General features: G+C 39.0%; 1 protein-coding gene across 1 annotated transcript in view; it reads right to left on the bottom strand.

Moving 5' to 3' along the window:
* The window catches only part of LOC126235626 (cilia- and flagella-associated protein 57-like), a 168,153-nt gene that overhangs the window by 39,208 nt on the left and 112,759 nt on the right, over nt 1-16,186 (bottom strand). Inside the window, exons 6-8 of the mRNA XM_049944338.1 lie at nt 4,000-4,217; nt 3,705-3,917; nt 3,434-3,604 (exon numbers count right to left, since the gene is read on the bottom strand). Of these exons, the coding sequence (XP_049800295.1) occupies nt 3,434-3,604; nt 3,705-3,917; nt 4,000-4,217 (602 nt within the window). The remainder of the gene's footprint in view (nt 1-3,433; nt 3,605-3,704; nt 3,918-3,999; nt 4,218-16,186) is intronic.

Genomic DNA, 16,186 nt, shown 5'->3' with positions numbered 1-16,186 from the left:
CTGCAAGACATCGCAGCTGTTGACAACAAATGTCAGCAGCAATGGTTATACCTCTGGGAATCAAGTCTTGTACACCACACCACTGCTGTTTTACCAGATGTATAACATTATCTTTTGTCAATATATGAGGACTTTCTATGGGGAGTTGCTGCTTTGTTTAGGCTCAATCTTTTATTTCTTCTCTTTATGATAACATAAAGACACCATTTGTCATTACCATTACTGTTACAGGATAGGAATGGTCAGTGTTCATGAGACAACTGATGATGAGCAAGCAGAGCTGCACATAAGGCTATCAGCTGATTTTTTATTTTGGCTTAGAGCATGCAATATCCATAAAACTGATTTTTGAACCTTCCTCATTACATGTAAATGTTTCATGATGGTGGAATGATCACAGCTCATCACATCTGTGAGTACTTGAGTACACTGAAGTGGATCATTGTGGGCTAATGCATTTAAAGAATGTTCATCAAACGCCGCAAGGTCTTCCTGAATACGGAGAGTAGCTGAAGTTGAAACGATCCTACTTAAAATAAGAAACCCATTTATTGCCATGCTGTGTCCAATGGCATTATCCCCAAACATGGTGAAAATGTTTCTGGATGCCTCTGCATCAGAATATTCTGTTGAGTCTTAGACATATCGTGAGTACCATCACAAATAAATGAAAATAGAGCTTCCTACCTTTCTTCTAAGATTTTGTTTAATATCCTCACACAAAGATAATAGCTCATTCTGTGCTCTTGAAGATAAATAGTGTGCTACCTTCTCTTATTCCTCTTGATGGCTTTTAACATAAATTGTATATTCTCCTAAAATGAGTTATACTTAGTCAATAACTCAATTAACCACAAGAATTTACCATTATCTGCCTCTTGTATGTGGCTACTTCTTCTGAAAGTCACATTTCGTGGGGTTAAAAAGATATTAACATCTTAAATTCTTTTTAAGAGCTCACATAAGAAATAGTATCTGAAATGTGGAATGCATTAGGCTTTGTTCATAACATCTCCTTGCTAAATAATTATTTTTATGCAACGAACTGTTCTCATGATCAGGAAGAATGAAGTATAGTTTCAAATTTGTTGTTAGAGCATTTGGAATACAAGTGATGCTTGTAAGTTTCCAACTTTGTCTACAAACTGTTGTGGAACAGTTTTAAGGGCAGCATTTGAAATGCCCTTTTCAACAGTCTTGTCTCTATCACTATTATTAACTGGATTCCAGTCATGGTCATGGGGTGCAGACTAAGATTTTTGCTCACTTAACTTTCCTTCATCGGGTGGAAAAATGCCTGCCTACATCAGATGCAGTTAGTTTAGGTGATCACTCAGAACAAGTTTCTGCTTTTTTTAATGTCGAATGGTGACTTACATTTGACACTGGATTATCTTTTGGTAACAAGTAGCTACCTACCGTTTTTTTCTGTGTCTCTTACATGAACTTTTCATTGTGTTTATGTTTTTCTGATCACTTCTATGCTATGCTATGTTCATAACACAACATTATCCTAGAAATAAACAATGAAAATACCTACTAAAATATCTTTACACGAATAAGGAGAGCTTTAAAGAAAAATGACAGAAGTTGTACTAAATTATTTTTAAAATTTTGTAACCTATCTCACATTAAAAACAATATAAAGACAACCACCTGGTAGACCATGATACCTGTAGTAGCTGCACAAGCAAAGAAGGCTCACTTTCACAAACACAGCTTGCACACTGCTGCTAACTGAATAAATGTAAATAAGAGCACAGCACTTGAATTTGAAACAGCAAAGTCATAACACTAGAGTCTCTGAGTTCCTGTAGGCCCATTATCAATGTTGTCACCAGATGGCTTTTAGAAAATAATTCAGTCCACATTTAAATGTATATTTAATCTCTAGAAAAGTTATGATTATTTGTCACTGACAATGTTCAAAGGCTGGATGTGGAGATTTATTGATTGACTGAATGTGCTTGTATGATAGTGCAACACAGACAGTTCAGCACAAATTTCAGTCTTCAAAAAAATCATAAGTGAATAAAGAACAAGAATACACAGAGAGATATATTTTTTTTTTTCCACAGACCCCCCCCCCCCCCCCCCCCAAAACCCCGGCCCCCGACATTTGTTGGGGTTGGACCCCTTGTGTGCAGTCCTGCTGTAAAAACAGTAATGTTTACATGTCTGATAACTTGAACCTTTATATGTTTTACAGGTAATTAACATAAATGAAAAAGTAAGTACATGAGTTTGAATATTTGTGTACTGAAACAGAATGTGGAACAGGCTGTTTAGTGTATAAAGAATCAGCCACTGTAATACAGTGACTCTTGGTCTGCCACATTACAACACAATCATCCTTCAGTTAAAGATGAGTAACAGTGTATAATGAAAGTTAATAATTTTATGTTACTGTCTCAGTCATTAGCATGTGGTGCTGTGTTATACATCATAAACCATAAAAAAGCACCAGCGTGTTATGCTGGTGTCAAATTATTAACTTTAGATTCTATATGAGTTCGAATGGGGATGTTAAAGGTTATAATGCAAGTGTAATTTGGGTAAGGTTTATAAAAGTGGAATTTGTGTGTGATGGTAATGGAATCATAATTTATGGAGGGAACAAATTTTGACAGAAATTCTCCACTGTGCAGGAGCAGTCAGTTAAACTAACTTGGGATAGGGTGTGATAAGTGAGCATATGAAGAGAATGAAATATACACATGTAGAGATATGACAGTGGACCCAGAACAGTGACAAATGAGCAGCACACATGAAGCTTTGCTTCCCCCATTTGTGGTACTGGCATGTGCAGAATTACAGGAGATATTGTCAGAATTTGAAGTGGTGTGTGAACTTAAATGGCTGGCAAAGGACATGTATGAGAAAGGTAAGATAAGGAGCATGGCTTTCATGAACTTGTAAGCTGAAATAGAATTTGGGAGAAGTAGAAATCTAAGTGACATCTGCAAAAACTTAAGATTGAATGGACGGGGCTTTTGTAGGTCTGAATGATTGTGAAACAAGTTATGCTGTTCTTCACTCTTTTAGTAGTTTCAGCTTATAGATGAGTTCTGTTTGGAAAAGTAAAAATAGTATTTTTCAGAGTAGTTCACCGTTGAAATCTAGATCAGATATTTTAGAGCATAAATAAGCTAAAGAAGACAACTGTGTTGTTAGATTGAAGGTAGAATTGGCAGTTGCTCTACTTAATTATTATTGACTGAATTTTAAGGTGGAACTGAAAGGATCATTGTGAAAACTGAAGGGTTTGGTTGATAGCAGGGAGTATAGTGTTGTCAAAGATATTGTCAACAGAAGTTGTGAGTACAGAGGCAGAGTCTTGCAGACAATTTACATCACCAATAAACTTCTTCTTGAAAGTATGAGATTGATTGTCATAGTAGAAACAACTATATAATACTAAAATGGTACTCACACGTGTAATTGAGTGGTTGTGAATTGCCTGTTTCCTGGGATGAGGTGTCTCAGTTAGTGGCAATGGATAGGAGAAAATAGTGCCAGATGAAGTACTTATGAATAAAACTGAGTTATCATGTGTGATAGTAATGCAATCAAGTTGTTCACAAATGTCCACTTCATTTATGACCTGTAAAAATAAAATTATAGTAATAATAATGCTAGTATCATATCCAGAAATTGCTTCTGTTTAAAAGAAAATCAGCTTAGATGAAAATGACCTTTTTTACCTCAGAATCACTTATTTCCCTCAGTTTTCCATCACTTCCAACAGCAAACAGAGAACCTCCATATGAAAAGACTGTTATCCCAGAGAAAACACAGCTCTTTATTATTGTTTCACCTACTCTCCGGGTTGAAGGAATATACCATTCATAAACAGCACCTTCAGTTCCACAAGAAACAAGTTTGTCGTCAGACTCAATCCAAGCAAGTGAGCGAATCTAAAAGGAATAAAAAGCTACAGACCCTTTTGATCATTATTTTTTTAATATAACCTTGATAAAGAAATGAAAAAGTTTTTACCTTCCCATTATGTCCTTTCAGAGTATAAACATTCTGAAATGTTATGCAAGAATATATTTGTATTATATTTCCATTGACAGCAGCAAATAAATGACCATTACAGCTAAAAGCACATTCAACACAGCTTCTAATAGGGAATGCTCTCATAGACTCTAGGTCATCAATAAGCACTTTTACATATCGGATCTTATGAGAAAATCCAATAGTAGCATACAGTCCTGAAAGAGTAGTTGGACCTTTAAGTTACCTGTTGAGGATGCATTAATATAGTAAATAAATAAAGGTACTATAACAAAGAACTGTTTTTGCCCAGTTTTCAAACACTTTAACTTTGCGAAGTTTTTTTTTTTTTTTTTAAAAAAAAGAATGATTTGGAATAGAAAGTGCTAATAACCACTAACACACTGATGGTAAAAAAATCACAACACCAGAAAATAATTATTGTGGAGTAATGAAATTTCAGGAATACATTTCTCTAGATAACAATTTAAGTGATTAACATTGCAAGGTCACAAGTTAAATTAAGCACAAGATAAGCCATTGCAAATGTGAAATACTGGTACATTAACAACTGATGTAACCACCAGAATGTTCAATGCAAGCGTGCAAATGTGCCTGCATTGTGCTGTAAAGGTGCCGGATGTCAGTTTTGTGGGATGGAGTTCTATGCATGTTACTCTTGGTAAGTCAATACAGGGATGGTTAATACTGCTTGTGGATGGTACTGGGGTTGTCATCTGATGATGTCCCATATGTGCTCAATTGGATACAGATCTGGTGATTGAGCACATCAAGGCAACATGTTGACACTCTGTAGAGCACGTTGGGTTATAGCAGTAGTATACAGGTGACTGTTATCCTGTTGGAAAATATCTGCTGGAGTGCTGTTCAGGAACAGCAGAACAACAGGTTGAATCACCAGACAGACACACAATTTTGCAACCAGGGTGCATGGGATAACCACAAGATTGCTCCTACTGTCATACAAAATCACACTCCAGATGATAACTCCAATTGTAGGTCCAGTGTGTCCAGTATCCAGACAGGTCGGTTGCAGACCAACTGGCCTCATCCTAACCAATGCATGGCCATCTCGCACTGAGGCAAAACCAGCTTTCCTCAGAAAACACAACAGACCTCCACCCTGTTCTCCAATGAACTCATGCTTCACACCACTAAAGTCGCAAATGGCAGTGGTTTGAGGTCTGTGGAATGCATGGTACAGGGCATCTGGCTCAGAGTTGCCAGAGCCATACACTGAGCACAATGATCTTCCCTCTTGGTAGTGCCACGTGGACATCCAGAGTCCAGTCTTGTTCTGGCCATACATTCTCATGAGTGCCACTGCAAGCAGTCAAGTACAGTAGCTACATTCTTGATAATGCTTAATATCACAGAAGGAACATCCAGCTTCTCATTGACCTATCATAAGACCTTGTTCAAACTCAATGAGCTGTTGAAGATTGCATCTTTGTTGCCTTAAAACGTTCTTGACCAACATCAGCTCATCTCAAAGATAACTGACACTCATAATTTTTACAGCATGTATTTAATGCAAAGACGATTTGCACCCTCATAGTAGCGCTACTAGCACCACTCTTACATGGCAGAACAAAATCTGAACAGACATCACCTTTCAGATGTAGAAGCATGCCTGTTAACTGTTGTTTATATCATACAACTCCTTCTTGATGTTGCAATACTTTTATCCATCAGTTAAGTACCTAGTATCAGAGACAAAGTGTTTAATGTTACTGTGTATCTGTATTCTGCATTGTGAGTAATGTTTTGTTTTTGGCACTGGGAAATGGTAACCCTTTCTTGAAGTAACTGTGGTCCATGCCACTACTTTTATAAAACAAACATGATTGGGATAAAGTTTTGATTAATAAATTACACATCTACATGCCACTACTATTTTGAAAGCCATATTTAATTAACATAGACCATGAATGCTCCACTTTACATATTACATATGGTGAAATTGCCTGCCCAGAGGCAATAGTACAGAACACCAACATGTATTTGTTTTCAATATACCTGCATACTCTTCTGCATATGATGTCTTCCTAATCAGGGTAATCCATCAGATTTGTCCCACATAGAAGTGGTATGTGCCGTACCTAGGTTCAAGTTACAATGAACTAGTTTAAAAAGAACAGATAATAGTAACATTAAAAATGTGTAGTTAACTGTTTATAAGGTATGTTGGAAGTGGTGGCCATGGGCATCCGGGCATTGCTAACTTCATGTGAGGATGCTAGAAGCAACATGTTGTAATTCTGCAGGTGTGATGTTGTTCATTTCTCCAGTAATGTCCTGATTAAGATCAGTTGTTGTTGAGGACTGTCAGCACACACTTTGCTTTTTAGTGTGCACCATAAATAAAAATCACACAATGTTAAGTCTGGGGATCTTGGGGGCCAGAGGCCTCTACTTACAAGCCTGTCTTCAGGGAAAACATTGGTGATGTAGGCCGTACCTTGATAGGATGTGTGAGCAGTTGCTCTGTCTTGTTGGAATACTGCATACAGTTTCTCTGCATCAGTTAATTGTGCGTAGAAAGAGTCAAAGATTTCTATATCTCTGGCACTGTTTGAGGTGTAACTGAAAAATATGGGGCCAATAATGTGCATGCTGGACAACACACACCAAATATGTATCTTCTCTTAGTGGAGAGGTTCTTTATCCAGAATATGTGGGTTGTCCTGTGACCAGTATTTGCAATTCTGGGAGTTTACATATGCTAACAGGTGAAACCAGGCCTCACCTGACATGAAGGGGTCCACCTAACCATTAGCAATTGATGTTAGCAGCCAGTTACAATAATGAACTCTTTCTTCTTGATACTCAAATTTCAAATCTTGTACCATCACAGGCTTATAATTCATACCTTTTAGTGCATGATGCATTAGATACACCAATCTGCTGTGATGATGATGTAATAGACATGGACAGCCAAAAAAATGTATACCATAGTTACTTCGAATCTGTCAGCAAATATGGCATAATTTTTTGGGGTAATTCAAGTTATACGGTACAGATGTTAAAACTTCAAAAAAGAATCATTTGGAAGATGTGTGCCACACGTCCAAGAACCTCATGTCACCCATTGTTTAAAAAATTAAATATATTATCTGTCCCATCATTATACATTTTTGAAATTCTAATTTTCCTGTACAGTAAACCTGAACTTTTCAAAGAATTTCACTTCAAACACACCAACACAACTAAGCAAAAACAAAATTTTATGCTCCCTCCACACTGATTAAAGCTCTATTCTATGACTTCTCAATACCTTAGAATGAAAATATACAATGAGTTAAGGGCCTGTGGTATTCTGAGCATGGAAATTGGTCATCTAAAGAAAAAATTACATGAACTCTTAGTGGAAAAATGTTATAATTCAGTGGCTGAGTTAATAAAGTTAATAATGATGAGGTGATAATTTAAACAGGGCAACTAACATCTCTGTAAATAAATAAAAAATTGTACAAAAATGTAAAAGTATTGTATTGCTAGAAAATTGTTTGATAACTATACTTGTTATCATTTTTAAGTCTGTGAACTGTTCTTGTTGTTGATGTTGTTGTTGTGGTCTTCAGTCCTGAGACTGGTTTGATGCAGCTCTCCATGCTACTCTATCCTGTGCGAGCTTCTTCATCTCCCAGTACTTACTGCAACCTACATCCTTCTGAATCTGCTTAGTGTATTCATCTCTTGGTCTCCCTCTACGATTTTTACTCTCCACGCTGCCCTCCAACACTAAATTGGTGATCCCTTGATGCCTCAGAACATGTCCTACCAAACGATCCCTTCTTCTAGTCAAGTTGTGCCACAAGCTCCTCTTCTCCCCAATTCTGTTCAATACCTCCTCATTAGTTATGTGATCTACCCATCTAATCTTCAGCATTCTTCTGTAGCACCACATTTTGAAAGCTTCTATTTTCTTCATGTCCAAATTATTTATCGTCCATGTTTCACTTCCATACATGGCTACACTCCATACAAATACTTTCAGAAACGACTTCCTGACATTTAAATCTATGCTCAATGTTAACAAATTTTTCTTCTTCAGAAACGCTTTCCTTGCCATTGACAGTCTACATTTTATATCCTCTCTACTTTGACCATCATCAGTTATTTTGCTCCCCAAATAGCAAAACTCCTTTACTACTTTAAGTGTCTCATTTCCTAATCTAATTCCTTCAGCATCACCCGACTTAATTTGACTACATTCCATTATCCTCATTTTGCTTTTGTTGATGTTCATCTTATATCCTCCCTTCAACACACTATCCATTCTGTTCAAGTGCTCTTCCAAGTCCTTTGCTGTCTCTGACAGAATTACAGTGTCATCGGTGAACCTCAAAGTTTTTATTTCTTCTCCATGGATTTTAATACCTACTCCGAATTTTTCTTTTGTTTCCTTCACTGCTTGCTCAATATACAGATTGAATAGCAATGGGGAGAGGCTACAACCCTGTCTCACTCCCTTCCCAACCACTGCTTCCCTTTGATGTCCCTTGACTCTTATAAATGCCATCTGGTTTCTGTACGAATTGTAAATAGCCTTTCACTCCCTGTATTTTACCCCTGCCACCTTCAGAATTTGAAAGAGAATATTCCAGTCAACATTGTCAAAAGTCTGTAAACTAAATCCCTAAAATTATATACTGACATGTCTCCAGTACAACAGATCACATGGTCTGAATATTGTATGTTACAAGATGAAATAAATCAAATCAAACCTTCTCACTTGCTTGCAGAGACTTCTCATAATGTCCATGTGAATCTGTCTATTGTTTCAGTGTCAGTTGTCTATCGCTCTGCACATTCTGAACAGAACCTACAGCCTTTCATTTCTTGTACAGATCTCGAATAGTGCTGGTCGAGAGGAGTTTCCTACCAGGACACTTTAGTTGAAACATTTCTTTATATTCCTTGATGGAGCTTATCTTTATGTAACACTCCACAATATCAATTTTCTGTTCTAATGCAAATTGCTCCATTTCTGTAAAAACTCAACAAAATGAGCTCCTGCCGGCCAGAGTGGCCGAGCGGTTCTAGGCGCTACAGTCTGGAGCTGCGCAACCGCTACGGTCGCAGGTTCGAATCCTGCCTCGGGCATGGATGTGTGTGATGTCCTTAGGTTGGTTAGGTTTAAGTAGTTCTAAGTTCTAGGGGACTTATGACCTCAGCAGTTGAGTCCCATAGTGATCAGAGCCAAAATGAGCTCCTCACAACATATGGCACATGAAATACAGATGCATGCAACTTTCTGATGAAATGTAGTATGGCTACCTTCTGAGACAGTGTTGCCAGTTCATGAGCAATTCAACTAGAGATGATTAACCAGTGCGTGAGACATATCAGTTTTATGTGCGACATCCAGTAGTTGTGTATGTTATGGGCAGTAATGAATTTTACCATTTCTTTCATATTGTCAATCTAAGGTACTGTAATATGATCTTAATATTTACTGCTACATGTATTCTCTTAATGTTGGATGCAAATCTAATTGAAAGGCCAGATATCTTTTTAAAAACATAATAATTCAGTTAGACCCTGACAAGATGCTCTGAACTGCTAGTACTGTATCACTTTCTCTTGTCTGGTTGTGCAACATTCTTTAGAGTAAACAACCCCATTATTTATGTTATGTCTAGCTGGATCACAAGAACAAGCTTTTCCTGTGCAATGAAATTTTTGAGTGACCTGGTGTGCTTGCCAAAGTATTTCATTTATTTATTTTCATGGTGCTTCAGCAGATTGTGAAATGAACTAAAGTCTGCCTCTGAATCATTTTGGCTCATTTCACAGCTTATAATCTGAACTTAAGTTTCTCTTTATCACCACACTCGCTATCTCCAAGCGCCCCTCTGGTGCTTCCGTGGCATATTTACCACACTGTAAATGAAGTAACAAATTTGTAATTGTTTTAAAACAGTTTAAGGAACTTCTTACATAATTTTCTTTTTGTGCATTGTTATAGAACATAATACTTCAAACAACTCTTGCCCACATCTTTAGTGCAAGTACCAAGGTTGGTGGTCATATATGCAAGAAGTATGCTTGCTTATGTGAATGAATGGTCTGTTTCCCTATTCCTATTGAAGGCAGTGGCTGAAAGTTTCTGTGTTAGTTTCTTTTAATTGTGCAACTTAGCATTTGTCTTTATGATTAGTAGTAATCTATCTTTTCCTACATTTTTGATGTTTCCATTGTTTAAATGCAGCTACTGCAGAATACACACAGGGCAGTTGCCACCATTAGCATGTTTGCCACAGCACTGGAGTACAAAACAAGAAGTTTTTCTTCTTAAATTCCCTGAGGCCACAGTTCTTTAACAATGCCATTCACAAAATGAGCTACAGTTGAATAATTTGTGTATTCCAACACTGCAAGAAATCAAAAGATCTTTGAAGAGTCTTCTCAGCTGATTTTGCCATCAATGTATATGTTCCTGAAGTTAAACTTCAGAGGGCACATGATCCACTTACTGTTTGTTCATTGCAGAGCAATCCTGCCATCAATAGTCAATACATCATTTATCAAACCTAAGGTCTTAATTTTTATGGTAATTTTGATGTAACAGGAGGCATGATGAACACAAACAATTGTGAACTCCTAAGGAGTACTATTTGGCATACTTTTCTTGGTGCACACCAGTTCCTACTTCTGAGTCAGTATAAGTTGCTAGTAGTCAGTAAATTCCAGCCCCTTACCTTTCGTTTGCCCCACTGTCAATCTGGATTTTACCTGATGCCCTTTACTGCACACAATAATGGATACTACTGTACAGCACCATGCTCATCACTGTTGATGCCACCTCCCACTAAACTAACATCCTCAAAGCCAATGGCCTTGCTGCTGTTAAATACTACTTTTCCATTGTCCTACTGACTCCAAACCTATAACCTCCTTCTTCGTCACCATGACCAAGTATAGCTTTTGCACAATTAACTTTCCTTTGAAGGCATCACTTAAAATCAAATCTGTGGTACTGCAACGGACACCAGCATGGCATCATACTGTGATGACCCATTCGTGAGTTGTTTAGAGGAATCTTTCCTACCACCCAGAATCCCAATTGACTCACTTGGTTCAGATTCACTGATGACACACTCCTCTAGAATCTCAACACCTTCTCCTTCATTCACTTCATATGGGTCCAACAAGCACTCTTCCTCAACATATACCTTCTCCTAGAGGATGTGTACATCAGTGCCTCCATTCACATTGAACCTATAAACCAAAAACAATACCTCCACATAGGCAGATGCCACCCATTCCACACAGAGAAGACCATTCCATACAGCTAAATCACCCACGGTAGTCACATCTATAGCAAAGAGCAGCTCCCTCCAAATATGGAAAGGGTCTCACTGAGAGACATGCGCAGAGGGTGGGACTGCATCTCATTGGGCACTCCAACGTTAGGCGGGTGATGGAGCCCCCTAGGGATATGACAACTAAGGATGGGAAGAAAGCCAATATGCACTCCATGTGCATACCAGGGGAAGTCATCCAAGATGTGGAAAGGGTCCTTCCAGATGCCATGAAGGGTACAGGGTGCAGCCAACTGCAGGTGGTGGCTCATGTTGGCACTAATGATGTGTGTCACCATGGATCGTAAGAGATACTCTCTGGTTTCAGGTGGCTATCTGAGTTGGTCAAGACTGCCAGTCTTGCTAGCGAGATGAAGGCAGAGCTCACCATCTGCAGCTTCATCGACAGGACCGATTGCAGACCTTTGGTACAGAGCCAAGTGGAGGGTCTGAATCTGAGGCTCAGGCAGTTCTGTAACCATGTAGGCTGCAGATTTCTCAACTTGTGCCATAGGGTGGTGGGGTTTCAGGTTCCGCTAAATAGGTCAGGTGTCCACTACATACAGGAGGTGGCTACACGTGTAGCAGGGGCTGTGTGGTGTGGACTGGGTGGTTTTTTTAGATTAGACAGTCTTGGAAAAGATAAAAAAGGGCTCCAGTCTCAAAGGGTACAGGGCAAAGAAATGACGAGAATCGACCAAGCAACAGTCTGTATTGTAGTTGTAAATTGCTATTGCTGTGTTGGAAAAGTACCAGAACTTCAAGTGCTGATAGAAAGCACTGACGCTGATCATTATAGGAACAAAAAGCTGGCTAAAGCCAGATATAAATCCTGCCAAAATTTTTACAGAGGCGCAAACCGTGTTCAGAAAGGATAGATTAAATATAGCAGGTGGTGGTGTGTTCGTGTCTGTTGGTAGTAGTATATCTTGTAGTGAAGTTGAAATAGATAGTTCCTGCGAATTACTTTGGGTAGAGGTTATACTCAACAGCAGTAGCAAAATAATAATTGGCTCCTTCTGTCGACCCCCGACACAGATGATATAATAGCTGAACCCTTCAAAGGAAACTTGAATCTCATTACAAATAAGTACCCCACTCATGCAGTTATAATTGGTGGAGACTTCAATCTACCCTTGATTTGCTGGTGAAAATACATGTTCAAAGCCAGAGGTAGACAGAAAACATCTTCTGAAATTGCACTAAATGCTTTCTCTGAGAATTACTTTGAACAATTAGTTCATGAGCCCACATAAATTGTAAATGGTTGCAAAAACACACTTGACCTCTTAGCCACAAATAATCCTGATCTAATAGAGAGCATCATGATGAATTCAGGGATTAGTGAACATAAGGTCATTGTAGTGAGGCTCAAAACCATATCAACCAAAACCACTAAAAATAAATGCAAAATATATCTATTTAAAACAGCAGGTAAAAATTTGCTTGATGCCTTCCTAAGAGAGAGTCTCCATTCCTTCCAAGCTAATTATGTAAGTGTAGACCAGATATGGCTCAAATTCAAAGATACGGTATCGACAGCAATAGATAGATTGATACCGCCTGAGTTAATAAGAGACGGGACTGATCCACCATGGTACACAAAACATGTCAGAACACTGTTGCAGAAGCAACGAAAAAAGCATGCCAAATTCAGAAGAACCCAAAATCCCCAAGACTAGCTAAGTTTCAAAGAATCTCGAAATTTAGTGTGGACATCAATGTCAGATGCTTTTAATAGTTTCTGCAATGAAATATTGTCCCAAAATATGGTAGAAAACCCAAAGAGATTCTGGTGATATCTAAAGTACACCAGTGGCAAAAAAACAGGCAATGGCGTCACTGCACGATAGCAATCCGTAATTCCTTCACAAAATAAGATGAAGTAAATATTCCAGAATTCGAAACCCGAACAGCTGTTAGCACAAGTGACGTAAAAGTAGATATCTTAGGTGTTGTGAAACAACTCAAATCACTTAAGAAAGGCAAGTCTTCTGGTCCAGGTGGTATACCAATCAGATTCCTTTCAGAGTATGCAGACACAATAGTACCTTTCTTAGCAATCATATACAACTGCTCACTTGATGGAAGGTCTGTTCCTAAAGACTGAAAGTAGCACAGGTCACACCACTATTCAAGAAAGGAAATAGGAGTAAGCCACTGAATTACAGACCCATATCACTGGCCTCAATTTGCAGTAGGATTTTGGAGCACATACTGTACTCAAACATTGTGAATCACCTTGAAGAAAATGACTTATTGATACATAACAAACATGGATTCAGTAAATATCATTCTTGTGCAATGCAGCTAGCTCTTTATTCTCATGAAGTAATGAGTGCTGTCAACAAGCGATCTCAGATCAATTCCAAATTCCTAGATTTCCAGAAGGCTTTTGATACTATTCCTCACAAGCAACTATTAATCAAATTGGATGCATATCGAGTAGAACAGAAGTGATATCTGGCATTCCGCAAGGTAGTGTCATTGGCCCTCTGCTGTTCCTGATTTATATAAATGATCTAGGCGATAATCTGTGCAGCCCCCTTAGATTTTTTGCAGATAATGCTGTAATTTACTGTCTAGTAAAATCATCATATGATCAGTTCCAATTACAAAATAATCTAGAGAGAATTTCTGTATGGTGTGAAAAGTGGCAATTAGCACTAAACAAAGAAAAGTGTAAGGTCATCCACATGGGTACTAAAGGAAATCCGATAAATTTTGGGTCTACAACAAGTTGAATAAATCAAAGGGCTGTCAATTTGACTAGATACCTAGGAATTACAGTTATCAACAACTTAAATTGGAAAGACCACATAGATAAGATTGTGGGGGAAGGCAAGACAAAGACTGCATTTTGTTGGCAGAGCACTTAGAAGATGCGACAAACCCACTAAAGAGACAGCTTACATTACACTTGTCCATCGTCTGCTGGAATATTGCTGCGCGGTGTAGGATCCTTACCAGGTGGGATTGACGGAGGACATCGAAAAAGTGCAAAGAAGGGCAGTTCGTTTCGTGTTATCACACAATAGGGGTGAGTGTGCCACTGATATGATATGTGAGTTGGGGAGGCAGTCACTGAAATGAAGGGGTTTTTCTTTGCGGCAAGATCTATTTACGAAATTTCGATCACCAACTTTCTCTTCTGAATGCGAATTTTTTTTTTGACACCCACCTACAAAGGGAGAAATGATCATCGTAATAAAATAAGAGAAATCAGAGCTCGAACGGAAAGATTTAGGTGTTCCTTTTTTCCGTGCACCATTTGATAGTGGAATGGTAGAGAACTAGTACAAAAATGGTTCGATGAACCCTCTGTCGGGCACTTAAGTGTGAAGTGCAAACTAACCATGTAGATGTAGAGGCCTTCAGAGGCTGAAATTATCCTTCCAGCCTTGTGCAGAAACAGATTTACATTGCCATGTGTCCTTAGTCAACTACCATGTCCCACATACCCATTGCCCAACCACAAAGGAGCACTCCTTTTGTGACTCAGTGCCCCCCAGGACAGGAGGAACTGAATCACATTGTCCACCAGCATTTGGACTGCCTCTCATTGTGTCCTGAAATGAGAAGTTCTAACGTTTTCCTGACAACCGGAGACTGTGTGGTACTGGGGTGCACGACTCACACATATCTCGTGGGTGATTTTTGTATTGTGTGCACCCAACCGAGGGAGGTGGCGCAGTGGTTAGACACTGGACTCACATTCAGGAGGACGACGGTTCAATCCCACGTCTGGCCATCCTGATTTAGGTTTTCCGTGATTTCCCTAAATCGCTCCAGGCAAATGCCGGGATGGTTCCTTTCAAAGGGCACAGCCGACTTCCTTCCCTGTCCTTCCCTAATCCGATGAGACCGATGACCTCGCTGTCTGGTCTCCTTTCCCAAAACAACCAACCAACAACCAACTGTGTGCAGCCGATCTTCTTCTCGGGATAGACAACTGTGCTGGAGATTTCATGCTGGTTGAAGAAATGATACTGAACTACTTTTCTACTTTTTAAATTATTCCTTACTCTCAGAATCCTTTCATATCAACTTTGCTATATTTTCTTCTTCACAATAAAACAACTACACAAGTTTTACATGCACTTACAAGTCTCGAAAATCAACTACATCTGGAAAACATTAGTACTTAACATATACCATTACAGTCTCTTTCAGTTTTAATGACCCTTGTCAAAACAGTTCTTGCCCCTAGCAAGTCAAACAACAGAGTATATACAAGTCTCTAGATAAGACATGTTTAATGTGTTCCCAACAGTCACTACTATTCTACTGCCAAAGGGCAGCCCTTGTTTACTCCTCGTACTGGACACAGGGCTTCCGAGGCGTGCATGGCCACCACTTGTCAGCACCGATAGACTGCCACAACTTTAGCCTTCTCATAATACACACCCTTCCTGCACACACGTAAACCGTGGCACAGTACACACATTTCCACTATCACACACTCATCCTTAAAATATCGTGTGAGGTGTGCACGGCCACCACTTGTCAGCACCGATAGACTGCCACAACTTTAGCCTTCTCATAATACACACCCTTCCTGCACACACGTAAACTGTGGCACAGTACACACATTTCCACTATCACACACTCATCCTTAAAATATCGTGTGTTCGAGTTGGTGAAATATGAGTGTCTCTAGAATTTACCCCGAAATTCTTGAGGCACTACACAGTATCCTCCCACCATCCTCCCCACCCCTCCCACTGTGGTATTCGACAACCCACTGAACTGATGACATATCATTGTTTATCCCTTCTCCACTCCTGCTACCAACCCGTGCCTCATGGCTCAGATGTTTTCAATAGACCTAGATGCAGAACCTATGTAATACATCC

This window comes from Schistocerca nitens, chromosome 2 (assembly GCF_023898315.1).
Source record: "Schistocerca nitens isolate TAMUIC-IGC-003100 chromosome 2, iqSchNite1.1, whole genome shotgun sequence".
NCBI classification, from domain to species: domain Eukaryota; kingdom Metazoa; phylum Arthropoda; class Insecta; order Orthoptera; family Acrididae; genus Schistocerca; species Schistocerca nitens.
The sequence above is the reverse complement of the archived record's forward strand: the minus strand, read 5'-3'. Positions and strand labels throughout refer to the sequence as shown.